This window comes from Pelecanus crispus, chromosome Z (assembly GCF_030463565.1).
Source record: "Pelecanus crispus isolate bPelCri1 chromosome Z, bPelCri1.pri, whole genome shotgun sequence".
Classification (NCBI taxonomy): Eukaryota; Metazoa; Chordata; class Aves; order Pelecaniformes; family Pelecanidae; genus Pelecanus; species Pelecanus crispus.
This window is the reverse complement of record NC_134676.1, coordinates 15,852,273-15,868,415: the sequence shown is the minus strand read 5'-3', so window position 1 is coordinate 15,868,415 and position 16,143 is coordinate 15,852,273. Positions and strand designations below refer to the sequence as shown.

General features: G+C 36.9%; 1 protein-coding gene across 1 annotated transcript in view; it reads left to right on the top strand.

Annotated features, from left to right (window-relative positions):
- The window catches only part of RICTOR (RPTOR independent companion of MTOR complex 2), a 92,235-nt gene that overhangs the window by 33,637 nt on the left and 42,455 nt on the right, over window positions 1–16,143 (top strand). Inside the window, exons 5-15 of the mRNA XM_075725892.1 lie at window positions 2,007–2,138; window positions 3,173–3,236; window positions 7,572–7,698; window positions 8,668–8,837; window positions 9,086–9,153; window positions 10,112–10,179; window positions 13,349–13,431; window positions 14,203–14,290; window positions 15,516–15,606; window positions 15,743–15,809; window positions 15,915–15,995. Coding sequence (XP_075582007.1) covers window positions 2,007–2,138; window positions 3,173–3,236; window positions 7,572–7,698; window positions 8,668–8,837; window positions 9,086–9,153; window positions 10,112–10,179; window positions 13,349–13,431; window positions 14,203–14,290; window positions 15,516–15,606; window positions 15,743–15,809; window positions 15,915–15,995 — 1,039 coding nt within the window. The remainder of the gene's footprint in view (window positions 1–2,006; window positions 2,139–3,172; window positions 3,237–7,571; window positions 7,699–8,667; window positions 8,838–9,085; window positions 9,154–10,111; window positions 10,180–13,348; window positions 13,432–14,202; window positions 14,291–15,515; window positions 15,607–15,742; window positions 15,810–15,914; window positions 15,996–16,143) is intronic.

The following is a 16,143-nucleotide window of genomic DNA, read 5'->3' as shown; positions in this document are numbered from 1 at the left end:
CTCTAAAGCAGTGACTTACTGTGAAGAAAATACTTGTTTCTGTCATACCTCTGTCAGTCTCTTATTTGCTTCATTCCTTCTCCTTTTCCTTTTGGGTTATCCAGTGGGTCCAATTGTAATTTTTCAAGTTTTTTCCTTGTGGTACAGCTGAGAAGTCAGAACACATAGACAGATACAGACATACGCACATAGGTTTTCCTACGTATTTTGTTTTCTGCCTGCTTTAGCGTATCTTCATTGTCTTTATATGGTCAGGTTTCTCTCAGGGTTTTGCAGTTCAGTCATTGACTGGTGAGTGGTTTTGTTTAGGGGTTTTTTTTTATGGGGATATTTTTGTTCAGCCTTTCATATATCATTGCTTTCATTGAACCTTTATGGATCTTTATGGCCTTTATTTTAGGTCTGTATCTTTCTGGCTAGCTGTATATTTTCATTGCATTCTCACTATTTAAAGATAGTGCTGAGGGGGGAAAAAAATCCAGATTTTGTATTTGGCTGTCCTAGTAAGAAATGTCATGGATAGCAACAACACTGTTTGCATGAGTAATAAGTAACTTCTGCCCTAAAAGGAAACTCTGTTGAAGTGTCTTAAACTGGCATATCCAAACCAATTCTAAACTGTGAGGTAAAAGTCCAAATAGAAAAAACACTGTTGAGTAGAACTGGGTCTTATGTGCTCATCTCTCAGACTTCCATCTCTGCAAAGCTGCAAAACTAGAAAAAAAGTGATCATGATCTAAAGAATACCTATTATTTACTCAGTACAATTGAAGAGTTACTTGTCTGCTTTTCTTGAATGAGTTTGGAAACAAATCTCTCCTCTGGTACAGCTTTTTTTTTTTAGAGGAATATAACATGGCCAGGTGGCCAAGGCGGCCAACAGCATCCTGGCTTGCATCAGGAATGCTGTGGCCAGCAGGAGCAGGGAGGTGATTGTTCCCCTGTACTCGGCACTGGTGAGGCCGCACCTTCAATGCTGTGTCCAGTTTTGGGCCCCTCAATACAAGAAAGACATTGAGGTGCTGGAGCGTGTTCAGAGACGGGCAACAAGGCTGGTGAAGGGTCTGGAGAACAAGTCTTATGAGGAGCGGCTGAGGGAACTGGGGTTGTTTAGCCTGGAGAAGAGGAGGCTGAGGGGAGACCTTATCGCTCTCTCCAACTCCCTGAAAGGAGGTAGTAGTGAGGTGGGTGTTGGTCTCTTCTCCCAAGTAGCTAGCGATAGGATGAGAGGAAATGGGCTCAAGGTGCATCAGGGGACGTTTAGATTGGCTATTAGGAAAACTTTCTTTACGGAAAGGGTTGTCAAGCATTGGAAGAGGCTGCTGAGAGAGGTGGTGGAGTCACCATCCCTGGAGGTGTTCAAAAAACATGTAGATGTGGCACTTCGGGATATGGTTTAGTCTAGTCTACCCTTGATTGGTTTAGGTGGGCTTGGTAGAGTAGGTTAATGGTTGGACTGGATGATCTTAAAGGTCTTTTCCAACCTAGACGATTCTATGATTCTGTGGCAACATAACATCTTTACTAAGTGGTGCTTATAATTCAGGTGCAAATTTGTCTTTACTAGGTGCCAAGACATTGTTTTGAGGACTTATACTTAAGGCTTGGCAGTCAGGCAGAGGAGGAAATGCTCTCTACCTGTTAATTTTCTTGGACTAATATCGTGCTCAGCTGTTTTGTCAAATAACAAGTCATATACAGGTCTTGGTGATATATCACTTCATGGATGTACAAGCTGTTCTTTGGGGAAAAACAACGGTTTGTGGCTTTTTCAGATTAATATATTGTCTACATATGCTGGTGGGGTGAAGGTTTGCCTTCTAGGCTGTACAGGTGAATCTCTCAAAGACAAAATTAATGCAGAACATTTTCTTTTTTAAAAAACACTTTTTATTTATATATAGGTAGTTTATATACTACCTGAATGAGTAGGTAGTACCTGCATGTCAGATGAAGTCTACCTGCTGCTAAGTAAATGTTTGTCCTCTTTGTTTCCTTCATTGTAGTCTGCGGTTAGCTTTACTAAATGAAGCAAAAGAGGTGCGAGCAGCAGGATTGCGAGCCCTCCGCTATCTCATTCGAGACTCCAATATTCTCCAGAAGGTGCTAAAGTTGAAAGTGGATTACTTGATAGCCAGGTAATTTTTCTCTTCCTTCTTGCTGTAAAGTGTACAACTGTAAATCACTTGCCTTTTCATGGTTGAGACAGGTGAGAAAAGGTGTTTTCATATCCTCTTCCATTCTTGATACATAGTTTTATAAAAGCCATTTTTCATCAATATGAATAAAGTCCTTTAAAAATAGGATACTACATCACACCAGCTAATCCAATAAAATGCTATCCTAACATATGATATACTATGAGTAATCTAAAAAATTTATGTGTTTTTCAATTACAAATGCCATTAGTTTATGATTATAAACTAATCTAATTATAAATTAATCTGGTGTTACTAGAAGGTTGAAACATCAGCAATTTTCATGTCTTAAGTTGTTCTATGGGAGTTGTTCTGATTCTTTGTACTGTCATATTGCTTCGGAGCCCCTAGTACAAAGTCAGGGCTAAAAAGTAGTTCATGCACAGGAATTTGTGGTATAAGTATAACCCATGACACAACAGAAGAATGCCAAAGGGCAAACTAACAATGACATAGTAAGATCAGCAAGATGCGTAGATGTAAATATTAGCATTTCTAGTGCTTACTTTGTTAAAATCTTGTTGGCTTTAATATACTCATACAGATGTGTGTGTTTCTGTTTATAAATATACACACAGTCAGTTTTAGTGTGCTGTTTAATTTTGTTGGAGCAAAAGGACTCTTCTGATCTGAGAACACACACAAAACATTGATGTGAAACATTACAAATACTTTGTTTAGTCTCACTTGAAATCACAAATGCAGCTAGCTCAAAATATTTATCAAAGCTGTTATGCCTTGCCATTGTATATTTGAGAACATTCTAGTGATTTAATTAAAATGAAGATAACTGAAAAAAATAAACTGAAGCTAATTGACCAATTGTAATGAGTATGCTTGCTGAAAGGCAGAATTTTTAAACAGTCATAATACTCTTTTTCTTCTGTTTATTCAATTGCATAAATACTAATGCAAGATGTTAACAGTTAAGGTGAAAGTGTTATAAACAAAATGTGTTTTTTAACTTATTTTAGGTGCATTGACATACAGCAGAGTAATGAAGTAGAAAGAACACAAGCACTTCGATTAGTCAGAAAGGTAAAATCTAACTATATGTGGTCTTACCAGCTGTGCCAGTCAGTTTTGCTGACTCCTGGTTTTCTCCATTAGCAATTTTTTTCACACAGTGTCTAATACCTTACCTTACTTTATCATGCGAGAAGAAATTATAGGTGATCATTCAAAAGAGAGAAGGCAGGGTAGTGCTGAGACTTGTTTTGATTTTAATCTCTTAACACTGAGAATCTCAAGTGGGCTAGAAAAATCCTGCTAGTTTTCCTTTGATAGAGATCATACTGGACAAGAAAAACTTACCAAATGATGAATGCAAGAGTATAAGAACCATATTACTAAGTTTCATCTAATGATTTAAGTTTATTGTATAGTGTGTTTACGCATCTGTGAATCGAAGATGGGAAATTTTCTGCCACTTGAGAAATGAGGAAAATTGCTGTAGCTGGAATAATCAGTTGAAGGAATGCTTCTAGCCTTATTGCTTTATCCATAGAGGTTGATGCTATCCATAGCTCTTTTCTCAGATACACAATAAGACATAGAAAGTCTGTAGTGGTTACTGTACTGTGTACCAATGGATGTGAGATGTTTGAAGCTGTGGTAGCTGCATTTTCAAGTTCATCCTAGAGAAATTGGCATATACAGCCACTAAAGTTTTTTTTTTTTTTTCAGGCAATGTAGTATTCTGCGTTTGTACTGGACTTTACTATTCTTTGTCATGCTTATATTCTTCTAATTCTACTGGGCATCTTAGGAAAACTACCAAAGACTTGAGTAAATTTTGAAGTACTTGGAAGAATGGTTCCCGAGAAGCACTATGTGTGTTTAATCTGTTTTGTGTGTATATGCATTTTTTAATATATCTATATTTAGATTGAAAATATAGAAGTTTGATACGCAATTTCTTTTCTTATAATGAATTCACTTGTTTTCTGTCTTAGAGAAGAGACAATATGCGCCAAAAATAGTTTTAAAGCTTAAAAACAATGCCCAAACCCAAACAAACAAAAACCACAACCACAAAGGAATGGATCGTTAAGGAAGTCAGAATTTATAAAAGTTCTTTGCTAAATTGTTTTTAAAAAAGCACTTCAATATAGAGCCAGAATAACTTAAATCAGAAGATGGAATGGAAACACATTTATAATGAATTGGTTTTATTTGGGTCTGAAATTTGTACTCATTATTCCTGGGCTTTTTTGAGCATTTCCTAGTTGTGCAAAGACTTCTGTCTTGCTTGAAAGAAACAAGAGGAAGTAAGAGAAGTAAATCCATTAGTTTGATTTGAAAAAATGATCCTGCAAGATAAGCATGAAAAAGTCACGCTGCTGACCACCAGTGCTTTTTCTCTATCATTGTACAAGGATGCTGTGCATGAGATGCAGATGCATGGAATGTACATGCTGGACAGGGATGCTGATGGTTCTTTGATGCTGGGAGCTATGTTCATGAAAGATGTTTCCTAATGTCTTTTGCTATCCTCGTTTCTTAAAAGACAATCTCAGACAAACAAAAAGCCACCTGATGTGGCTACCAGTAAAGTTAACACCTTCTTCATGTCCTGTCTGGGCTACAGCAGTTAAGCATGCATTGGCATAGAGCAGTCAGTATTTGAGAAACTCTCAGAAGGAGTGCTGTGACACACGTCCTGAATGGCACATCCTGTATTTTCACACTGTCTTTTTGTTACCCTGCTCTTGCCCTTCTCCCATCTCTCTTCATCTTCCTCAGTATCAGACTCAGTGGTTTGATACCAGGATTCCGAGGAGAATGAATGGCAAATAAAACAACAAGAATTAATTCATTTGTGCAGGAGGGAATTTACTGTGAGCCATGGAAGAGCTGAACTGCGTTCCACCAGCATCATAGAACTATTATTTTCAGCTTCAAAGTCTGGATGCAATTCTTTAATGTCATTTTTGATAGCAAAAATGCCTGTGTAAGAATAGCATAGATATAAAACTTTAAAACATTCTCTCACTTTCTTCTTTTCCTTTTCATAGAGTAGAAGAACAAATTATAAAATATTCATCCTGTTTTATGAATTTATAAAAGGGACTTAATGATAAACTTGCTTTAAAAAATGTGCAGGTTCAAGTAGTGTAGGAAGAGAAAAGAAAAACAACTTTAAACTTTTTAAACTTTGTTTCTGATTTTTTTTTTTAAGGCTTTGAGGGATCATTGTCTGTTGACTGTAGTCACCTCCACATTTCCTAGTAAGAGCTTTGCAATTTAGCAGTGTCTTCAGCTGTGAAAAAGATGACATAAAGTTGCTTCAGAAAGCGTTTTTCCATCCAATAGAAGTCAACAGGACCATTTTTTTTTTTATAATTTAATAGGCAGGATGTTTTATTTTCAAAGCAGAAGTCAGGGTTAGGTACAATATGAACCGCAGTCTGTCTTTGTCTTTTTTAAAGGAATCTTTAGAGATCAAATACATAGTCTTTGTTATTTCATCGTAGCTGCTTGTAAGTAGCCTTGCATCACCTGTCCTTGGTCTTTAGAACTGTATTTCAATACCTAGAGCAGAGTCAAAGCAAATGCAAAAGTTTGTATTTATTCTACTAACGTACTCGGAATTGAATATTAAAAGAAAGAAATCTTTCCTTCTCATGTCTTAAAACCAAAGAAAACAATGGAGCAGAAGAGCCTTAAGAGGCTGCTTGTGTCCTCATACTAAGTACATGTCAATATCAGTGGGAAAAAAGGTTATAATTTTGTAGACTGGATTGGTAGACCCATTCTATTGCTAATTCTTGTTACTTCTTGCTGTTGTAAAAGTGAAAGACCATGTGGGTGGGGCAGAGTTTGTTATTTCTTTAGAGTCCTATCTTAAAGCTTCCTGTTTTGTGGGTGACAACATAATGTATGACAAGAAGTTTCTCAAAAACACATCTTAAAAATAAACTTGTTAAAGTGTTCCAATGTATTTGTCATAATGGTTGATCTCATTTTAACATCCTCTGCAAAGAAGGTAAAACAGTTAATCCCTTTTGTCAGAACAAATATCTGTAAGACATCTAAGGGAGCTGTAAAATGAATATAGGACAAAACAATTTTGGAAAAATAATGGAGATAAGCCTGCTTTTGTTGGAAGCAAAAGGGATATTAAACAAAACCTTAGAAAACTAGCCTTAAGTTTTTAGGTGTTTGATGGATATTGAGTATTTTTTTTACATCTCACTTCTATTTATTAGTAGAAAAAAATGTGACATGGTTGAGCTGGCTATAATACATTACATTGTTCCCTTTTAAGCAGTCAGACAGACCAAAAAAACCCTACTTCCTCCTTAGTAATGCATCTGTTTAGTGATGTTCATGTTCCATAGTATAGAGGATATGTATATTTCATTTTCGCAAACTATGAAAAAATGTGAACAAACAGCTACTTGGACTTTGTAGTGAAAGCCTCATTTGGGGGAGGGTGAGGAGTGATGGCATTGGTTGTTGCTTTGGAGTGGGGTTTTTTGCCTTTAATGTGTGCACAGGGTTTTGCTCCTTAATCTGGTGTAAATTCTGCTTGTCCTAAACTAGCAGCTGAGGATTGCCATGGTGCGGGATCTCTTCAGTAGTGTAAATGAGCATGGGCTATTAAAAGCTGTTGTTCTATTCTCTCAAATGTATTGCCCTTTTTTTTTTTTTTAATTGAAGATGACTTGATTAATGGACACAGGTCTTATTTTCATCTTTGCTTTTCAGTTTAACATGTTTAAGGGGGGCGTGTGGTTTTTCTGTGCCATAGCTGTATCACTTACGATGAAGTTGAATTACGCTGCAGTTCTAGGAAGATCAGGTACTATGCAAGAGGATCTAGGGGTGTTACTGACAGTTGCCTTCCAAATACTATAACAGCTTCTGTTGACTGTCCTTTTTTGTAGTCTGTCCTTTTTTGTAGTCTGCAGCAATCTAAGGATCTCTCTACGAAACAGGAGATGTTAGTCTTGCCTAATTAAACAGTTGTATAGGAATTGAAGAATCTGCTCAGTATGAATGAATCTTCTAGAAGAGTTTGTAATCTACTCTGTGTAACTGGATAGCATTCTTTGCTGATAAATTCTTGGGAAAAAATACAAAAAAGGTGGCCATAGTTCTCTCTGCAGGTCATCTTTTTAACCCTTTCCTATTATGATGAAATACTGCAAAAATAAAAAACTGAAGCAGGAAGAGAATGGTAAAGTAAATTGACAAAGAACTTCAAGAACAAAAGAAACATTTCTGAGGATTCACCAGACACAACCAAGTAATATATGGAGTGGTTGGTCTGGTTGTATCTAGGAAACAGAATGCTGGTGAATCTGTGACTCTATTTAGAGAAATATTATGAAGAAATCAGTGGGCTTTTTCTTTCATTTTTGGCAGATGATCACTGTGAATGCTTCATTGTTCCCCAGTTCTATTACTAATTCGTTGATAGCAGTTGGAAATGATGGTCTTCAAGAAAGAGACAGAATGGTTCGAGCATGTATAGCCATTATCTGTGAACTAGGTAAGATAACTGAAAGCTAATTAAGAAAAATTTTGAGATGGTTGTCATCAGTTTTCTAAGAGATTCTCTTCTGTGGGTTAGTATTAAATAGATTGTATTCAAATAATTAAGGCTATTTGTTTAATAATGAATTAGATGCTAAATGTTCTTAATGTCAGTTTCATGGATTTTAGTCATTAGTTTGCTAGAAACCAAAATCACTTTAACTTAAAATCTCTTAAGTGAAGTACCTGAAGGTCACCAGTGCTGTTCTTCATTTACAACTTGCCAATTTTTTATTTACCTTACAAACATTTCCTTGCTGCAGTTGATGTTTCTAAAACTAATGGATTGGAAGTAGGGAGAATCCATACATGAGATGCTAACAAATGTACAAGAGTTCAGAGAACTACAAAACATCTTCCTTTAGAAGTTTTTACAGTGGGTACTGTTGTTAGCTGGCTTCTGGAAGTCGGTATTTGTGTCCATGTAAAGGCTTTCTGAACAGTAGTTTATGCTAACTCCCTATACTTGTATGTGTGTGCTGATTTTTAAAGTTTTTTCAAAATCAGTCAATGAGAAATAACTTCAGCAGTGTTTTCAAGATACAAACTTCTATTTTAAAGAAATAAACAATCTGTTACTCTTTCATATTGTAGTATAATTATTTTATCCATGTCAGTCCAGTGAAGCAGAAAATCTTTTTGTGGGGAAATCCAGAAACTACTGTATGGAAACTTAGTTGGAAATAAGTTCAGAAATTGCTGCACAGTGGTGACTAACTGACCAGTAATTTTGTTCATGACAAATTAATCCAAAACCTCAATTCGTTGCTAATGTCACTCAGTTCCATTAAAAGCTTTAGCTGTGCCTCAGCAGTGTTCAGGGAGGAAAAGATACATGTACTAAAGAGATAAGTTTGTCATATTAGAAGCTGTGAAATGTTTTTTTCCTATCCCTGCCCAAAGTGATGTGTTTTTCTTTGTTTAGCACTTCAGAATCCTGAGGTGGTGGCTCTTCGGGGTGGTTTAAGTACCATCTTGAAAAATGTGATTGATTGTCAGCTAAGCCGAATAAATGAAGCTCTGATAACTACAGTTTTGCACCTCATTAATCATCCAAAGACCCGACAGTATGTGCGAGCAGATGTAGAATTAGAGGTGGGTTCAGTTTTACTTGTTTAGTGACAGAAATTAAACACTGTATACTAATGAAAATGTTTAATTTTCATCTCAGATTTCACCCTCTGTGTTAGTGCCAAATGTTTAAAATAAAACGTTTTAGGCTAAGAGCGTAATGATTTATAAAGCAGGAATAACATGACAGATTGGAGTGGGACTGAGGAAAGGGCAAGACCCTTTTAACTGTATTCTCATGTGAAAGTAATGCATGTCTTTCTTTTGTTTAGCGAATTTTAGCTCCTTACACAGATTTTCACTACAGGCATAATCCAGACACAGCAGAAGGACAACTCAAGTAAGTGTTAGTGCTGCTACTTGTGCTACCAGTCATGTTAATGGTATTGGAATTAAACTATTTTTCTTTCCAAAGTGAAAATAAAAGCAATGACCTAATACGAAACTACTTGAAGTTAAATACAGTAGGTTAGAGTGCTGCTTCCTAAAATCTGTTAAGCATTTAAGATTTAAAAAGGCTTCTTTAGCCTGGAGAAGAGAAGATTGGGGGGCACCCTCCCCTGAAAAGCAGCCTTTCTAATACCTATGAAGATGTTATCAAGAAGATGTAGCCAGGGTCCTTCATGGTGGTGAAAGGTGGGAGGATAAGAAGCAACAGAGAGAAATGAAAACAAGAGAGGTTCCAACTTGATATAAGGGCAGGGGGGCAGAATTTTCTGTGAGGTCAGTCAAGTGCTGGAACAAGCTGTCTGGAGAGGTCCTGCTGCAGCATTCATCCTTGAGAGTTTCTAAGACCCAACTGGATAAAGCCTTGAGTATAACCTGGTCTGGTCTCGTAGCTGACAACTTCTTTGTGCAGGAGTTTGGACTAGAGGCCTCCTGAGATTGCTTCCAACTTGAATTATTCAGGTTTTTTAATTATCAAATGGCATTAGATGCTTAGGTTTGGGTAACTGAATAAGGTCCAAATCTTTACATCCCTGTTGTAGACTCACTGTCAGTGGAGGCGCAGAGTGATTCATCTGACCACATGCAGGTGTTTACTTTGTGATGTTATCCTCCTACTGTGGAAACTCCCCTAAAAAAGGAAAACTAACAGTACTTAAAAATTCTAATCTTTGTGTGTGTGTATACACATTGCATAATACATATACACACATATATGTATACATAGATTTCTCTTACTCTGCATTTTGCCCCCTATCTAAAATCCCATTTAGCTACTTTTTACTTGCTGTGTTAGTAACACTGTTTTATAGTAATTAACTCTATTGTGCCACTTGTTGTTTTAATGACAGGGAGGACAGAGAAGCACGGTTCCTAGCTAGTAAAATGGGAATAGTGGCAGCATTTCGATCATGGGCAGGTAAGACTTTTTTGTTTGTTTGAAGCTGGGTGACTGGAAGGGAAATTTTACTTTCTAGTATGAGTGGTTTGTTTAAACACAGAATCTGTCTCATTTGATGTTTCTGATTTCTATCAGTACCTTCCTACAATGTTACTAAGAAGTGTTTTGATACTGTACAATTGGAGGATGCACACAGTTTTCTTTCACTAACTACTGACAATGCAGCTTCCCCTGCCGGCGCCGCCACCCCCCCCCCCCCCGAATAAGTTGTAACTTGATGGTGGTACTTGACATTTGATGAGTGACAGGATGTTGAAAATAACATCGTATCATAAGAATTTGCCTTTGAGATGGCTCTGCCACTATAAATAAGAAATCTTTTTGCCTATGTGAAGAGATACCAACAGAATAGTTTCATTAGTACCTGCTTTTACCAGGTGCCATAGCTGAGGAGAAATTGCACGTGGACGTAGTTTGGGATTTTTCATGTAAGAGACATTTTGAAATTGAAAAAGAAGTTTTTTTGCATTTTTCTAAGTCCTTTCTCTGTAATATTACAGTATCTAACATGAAGATACTGCCTCAGGGACTGTTCATTCTTTTAGTCAAGACAGTGTCTTGCAAATAAACTAAATCAGTTGATACAACTATTTACCAGAATTTTGGGTAGGAGTTTTACAGGCTAAACTTAGGAAAGATTCAGACTGTATAGAAAGCCTTTTTCATTGTAAGACTATTTGCTTTATTTTTTAATGTTCTGAAAATGATTAGTAAGCTTAATTTAATATCCAGGTATTCAAAAGTGTCTCACATTCATTCTCACTTGTTTGAGGAGGAAGCTTGGGAAGTTTGTGACAACTTTGAAACTCCTAGGAAGCAATTTCTGGTAGCAATGTTGCTGCATCTTCCCTTACTCAGACACTTAGAACTAATAGCATATGCCTGAAAGTTCAAGTGACTGAAGAAACAGTTGTCATGGAATATGTTACTTGCCATGGCACTCTCACTGTTACACCTTCATCCCTTTTTATATTACTTGTTATGTAGGAGACTAACATCTTAAATACTTTTAGTACAAAAATGTCCTTACATTGTCAGTCTTCCCAAAGGACGTGTGGCTAAACCAGGTTTGAGGTTGTTCTTGGCTTTTGTTTTGGCTTTTTGGGTGGGTTTTTTGCCTGTCTGTACTATCTACTCTGTTCTACTGTTCTGCTCTCTTTATTTTCCAGACTGGGTTATATTTTCCAGACTGGGTTATTCTTCACAGGTGATGGTTACTATGTCTTTTATCCTCATGTGCGATCATGTCCCTAGAGATAAAATCGGGGCATGCAGCACCCAAATCTATTCCTGCGTTGCACTTGCAATGTGGCCACGATAAGCTCTTGGAAAAGGCCTCTGAGGTGCACTGTGGAACATATTTAAGTGCCCTTAGTGTGTCTGTGGCCACAAGTGCATTTCTTAAGTTTTTGTGACATGGAAGTTTTGAAATTGAGGACTTTCTTCAAGTTCATATAAAGCACATGTCATTTAAGTTAAATTTGTATTAGTGAAAATAAATAGATGAGTAGGTGAAATTTTTCATCTTTTAGTAATTTTTAAAGAATGACATTTGGGGTTTGTTTATGATGTTTAAGACAGAAAGGTATGCAAACCTGGATTCTTTGTAGAATCATAGAATCGTTTAGGTTGGAAAAGACCTTTAAGATCATCCAGTCCAACCATTAACCTACTCTACCAAGTCTACTCTAAGCCAATCAAGGGTAGACTAGACTAAACCATGTCCCAAAGTGCCACATCTACCCATTTTTTGAACACTTCCAGGGATGGTGACTCCACCACTTCTCTGGGCAGCCTGTTCCAATGCTTGACCACCCTTTCCGTAAAGAAATTTTTCCTAATTTCCAACCTAAACCTCCCCTGGCGCAGCTTAAGCCCATTTCCTCTCATCCTATCGCTAACTACATGGGAGAAGAGACCAACACCCACCTCACTACAACCTCCTTTCAGGGAGTTGTAGAGAGCAATAAGGTCTCCCCTCAGCCTCCTCTTCTCCAGGCTAAACAACCCCAGTTCCCTCAGCCGCTCCTCATCAGGCCTGTGCTCCAGACCCCTCACCAGCTTCATTGCCCTTCTCTGAACATGCTCCAGCACCTCAGTGTCTTTCTTGTATTGAGGGGCCCAAAACTGGACACAGCATTGAAGGTGCGGCCTCACCAGTGCCGAGTACAGGGGAACAATCACCTCCCTGCTCCTGCTGGCCACACTATTCCTGATAGAAGCCAGGATGCTGTTGGCCGCCTTGGCCACCTGGGCAGCCTTCTTGGCTACCTGGACATTTTGTTCATTTAAAGTTGTGTTTTGGAGAAACTTGATAGTTTTGGATAGCATGTTTCTGTAAGTTTTAATTTACTCTGTGAAGCATGAAGAGAAGCGGTCAAGGAAGTGAGCAAGGTTACTGTCTTTGCAGCTGCATTTTTAGTGAAGAAACTATATAAATTGAGGCTGAAAATCGGTGTAAGCTTTAGGTGGTTCTGTAACATTTAGAAACAATTTGGAAGTTTTCCCTTTTAATATTGAAATATTAAAAATACAGTGTAAAAGGACCAAACTATAAGAGAGGCTCTGAGATTTTATGCAAAGTTAAATCTATTGTGTTGAAACCTCTGGAGATGAGCACTGGTCATTTGGGAAAAGATGGTTTAAAACGGTGCACAGAGAATGTTATTCTAAGTATGTTTAAACTTACTGTTTAGAATTCACCTGAGATTAAAAGGAACTGAATAATTTCTTAGGTTAAGATACAGCTTTTGATGGAGAAACTTCTCACAGTTCTGCCAAGATGATGCAAATCTTTCAGGTGTAAGATTCGTTCTTTATTGACAATTTTGTCTTTTCTTTCTGCCATTTCTTCCATGTAAATGTTATTTTTGCAGGTAATTTGGAAATACTGTTCACAGTAGAAAGGGCAAAAGTAGCTATGGTTTTTAATGAGGAAACGGAGTTTAGTGATTAGAAAGTTTTGTTAAATATTGATTAGAAAGGAGTTTACAGTATAAAGATGAAAACATGATTAGTAATTTTTGTCATCTGTGCTTGTACTCAAACTGGAAATCAATTTTAACAATATATCTAAGGCTTTTTTTGTTCTGTGAGGGTATATTATTATGTATTTAATGTTTTCTAGGTATTATCAGCCTGTGCAAACCTGGAAATTCTGGGATTCAGTCTCTTATTGGAGTACTCTGTATACCGAATATGGAAATACGGGTAGGTGATAAATATTTAGTACTGATGTAGGAATAATATTAGATATTTTAATTAACATATTCTTGACATTTTAACAATTTAGTGGTTTAAACACAGACTCCAGCTATGAGACCACTACCCTTGAGTTTATTTGACCTCCAAGTTCAAGTCTATAATTCCATTATAAAATTCCTGTGAGAATGAAAGTGCACCCTGTATGTCTGAGAGGAGGGAATGGAGGAGAGAAAAGCACATAAATAAACTTTTACTCTGGTCACAAGTCAAAGCAAGTTCACAGTAGCTGCAGTTATGAGTTTAAAGCGTAACAATCAGAGTTGAATCTGAGATAAATAAAAATGTTTTTTCCCAATTGCCTGTTAAATGAAGAAGTTGATCATGGCAGCAGTAACTATTCTAAAAATCTGTAATCCAAGTAGCCTGAGCTGCTGTAGAATTCACAGTGACGATAAGGCACAGTTCTAAAGTGAACAAGCCCCTTCCCTTCTTCTCTTCTCCAGATTATTTCAGTTTATGAAAATAAGCATGTTATCAAAAAAAGGAACACAAACAAATACACTAATTTTAGCATAAAAAACTGAAGCAGGAAGAGAATGGTAAAGTAAATTGACAAACAAATAATTTAAAGAACAAAAGAAACAGAGAAATCTCAACTTCAGTAGAAACAGAGAAATCTCAACTTCAATATTAACAGTAAACAAAAGGACAATTTTTGTAAATCTGTAAAATTCCTGTTGTGTCTTTTTTTTGTTTTGGGTTGTTTTTTTGTGGTAGCGAGGTCTGCTTGAAGTGCTCTATGATATATTTCGCCTTCCTCTCCCTGTTATCGCAGAAGAATTTATTGAGGCACTTCTCAGTGTAGGTAAGTGTTTAGAACCAGTCCACATAAGAATTCTGTCTAAGCTCTTCTGTCTCGTAAGCTCTTCTGTCTCGTAAGCTCTTCTGTCTCGTAAGCTCTTCTGTCTCGTAAGCTCTTCTGTCTCGTAAGCTCTTCTGTCTCGTAAGCTCTTCTGTCTCGTAAGCTCTTCTGTCTCGTAAGCTCTTCTGTCTCGTAAGCTCTTCTGTCTCGTAAGCTCTTCTGTCTCGTAAGCTCTTCTGTCTCGTAAGCTCTTCTGCAAATTTGAACCCTTCTGCAAATTTGAACCCTTCTTCAAATTTGAACCCTTCACCATCTCCTCTGTATTGTAAATTATGTCAATATTAACTGTTTCATCGTTGAATTTGCTGGGTGCTCTGAAGTCCTGTTTAAAATCCTTTACCAACTGTTAAGTGTTGTAAGTTTGATAAAAGATCAGCAGTGGAGCATAATGGAGCATTTACACAAAAGACTGTGTAGGTGCCTTACTACAAATTGGACTTCTTTGAACTGTTAGAAGAATTAGTAATGTAGAAGTATTAATGAATGTTACAGAAAAGTTATTAAACAGAGTCTTTTCTATAGTGTGTGTCTGCTAGCTATCTCCACTGCACTTTAGTAGGCTTTTCCTAGGGCAGGTGTATGTTTTTTCATGTCTTTATAGTTAGCAGAGTTAATCTTTTATCTTTAGCATTACTCCTTTGTAAACCCAAGAGTATCCTCTGCTTTGCCTCACAGTGCAAAAGTATGAGCCCAAAAGGAAGAGGTTTCAGCCTTTAATGTTACAGCAATTCTCTTCTCCAAACTCTGGTTATAAATGTTTGTCATGCAGTTGATTATAAAAGCTTAATCCTTGTTCCACGTCTGTAAGTAAACAAATCATTCTTTGTTGCAAACTTGCTGCTTTGCAACATATGGATGTACATTTTAAAATTTTAGGTGTTATGATATTTTCTGTAAAACGAGTGTGAAGTGTTTATGGATGGGAAATTTCATTGGTTTTGTTGATACTTAGATACAATCTTTGTCCTAGGTTTGAAGTTAGCCTTTCTTGGATCAGGAGTGTGGATTGGATGACTTCTTAGAGATCCCTTCTGACAAAATTTTCTGTAATTTGAAACGTGAAATAATATTTGTTGGCAAGAACTATTATTTACCTACTGACAACTGTTAAAATACTACTATGAAGTCCAGTGTTATAGCTACCATTGTCCATATTTTCTTGTTCTAGATCCAGGCAGGTTTCAGGACTGCTGGAGGCTTTCTGATGGCTTTGTAGCAGCTGAAGCTAAAACTATATTACCCCATCGAGCCAGGTCAAGGTGAGCATTTAATTTAACTTAGTCTAGACCCTTGGTTTTGTTTTGTGGTGTTGCGGACAAAATATATGTTGTTTTCTTGCAGACACAGTAAGAAATGAATTTTCTAAACTGTTTCCGTACTTTTTTTTCTCCTTAGGCCTGATCTCATGGATAATTATTTGGCTTTAGTGCTTTCAGCTTTTATTACCAATGGACTTCTAGAGGTAACAAATGACTTCAAGTTTGAATAGATGCTTGCTACTTTTTTGCTATAAACATTAAAATGTGTTACATTAAATGTTGTAATAATTTTTTTTAACTCTTTGAAGGGTCTGGTTGAAGTGATCACAAGTAGTGATGACCATGTATCTGTTAGAGCAACTATCCTTCTCGGAGAACTTTTGCATATGGTAAGCAAAACTTTTTCTGAGAATAAGTAGTATGAGTAGCTAGCTGTGAATAGGTATTTCCTATTATAGCTTTGAGTTTGTGTTACAAACTTGAAACATCTACTTTTCATCAGAGTAAGGGGTTAATTTACATCACATCTTTTGGCAC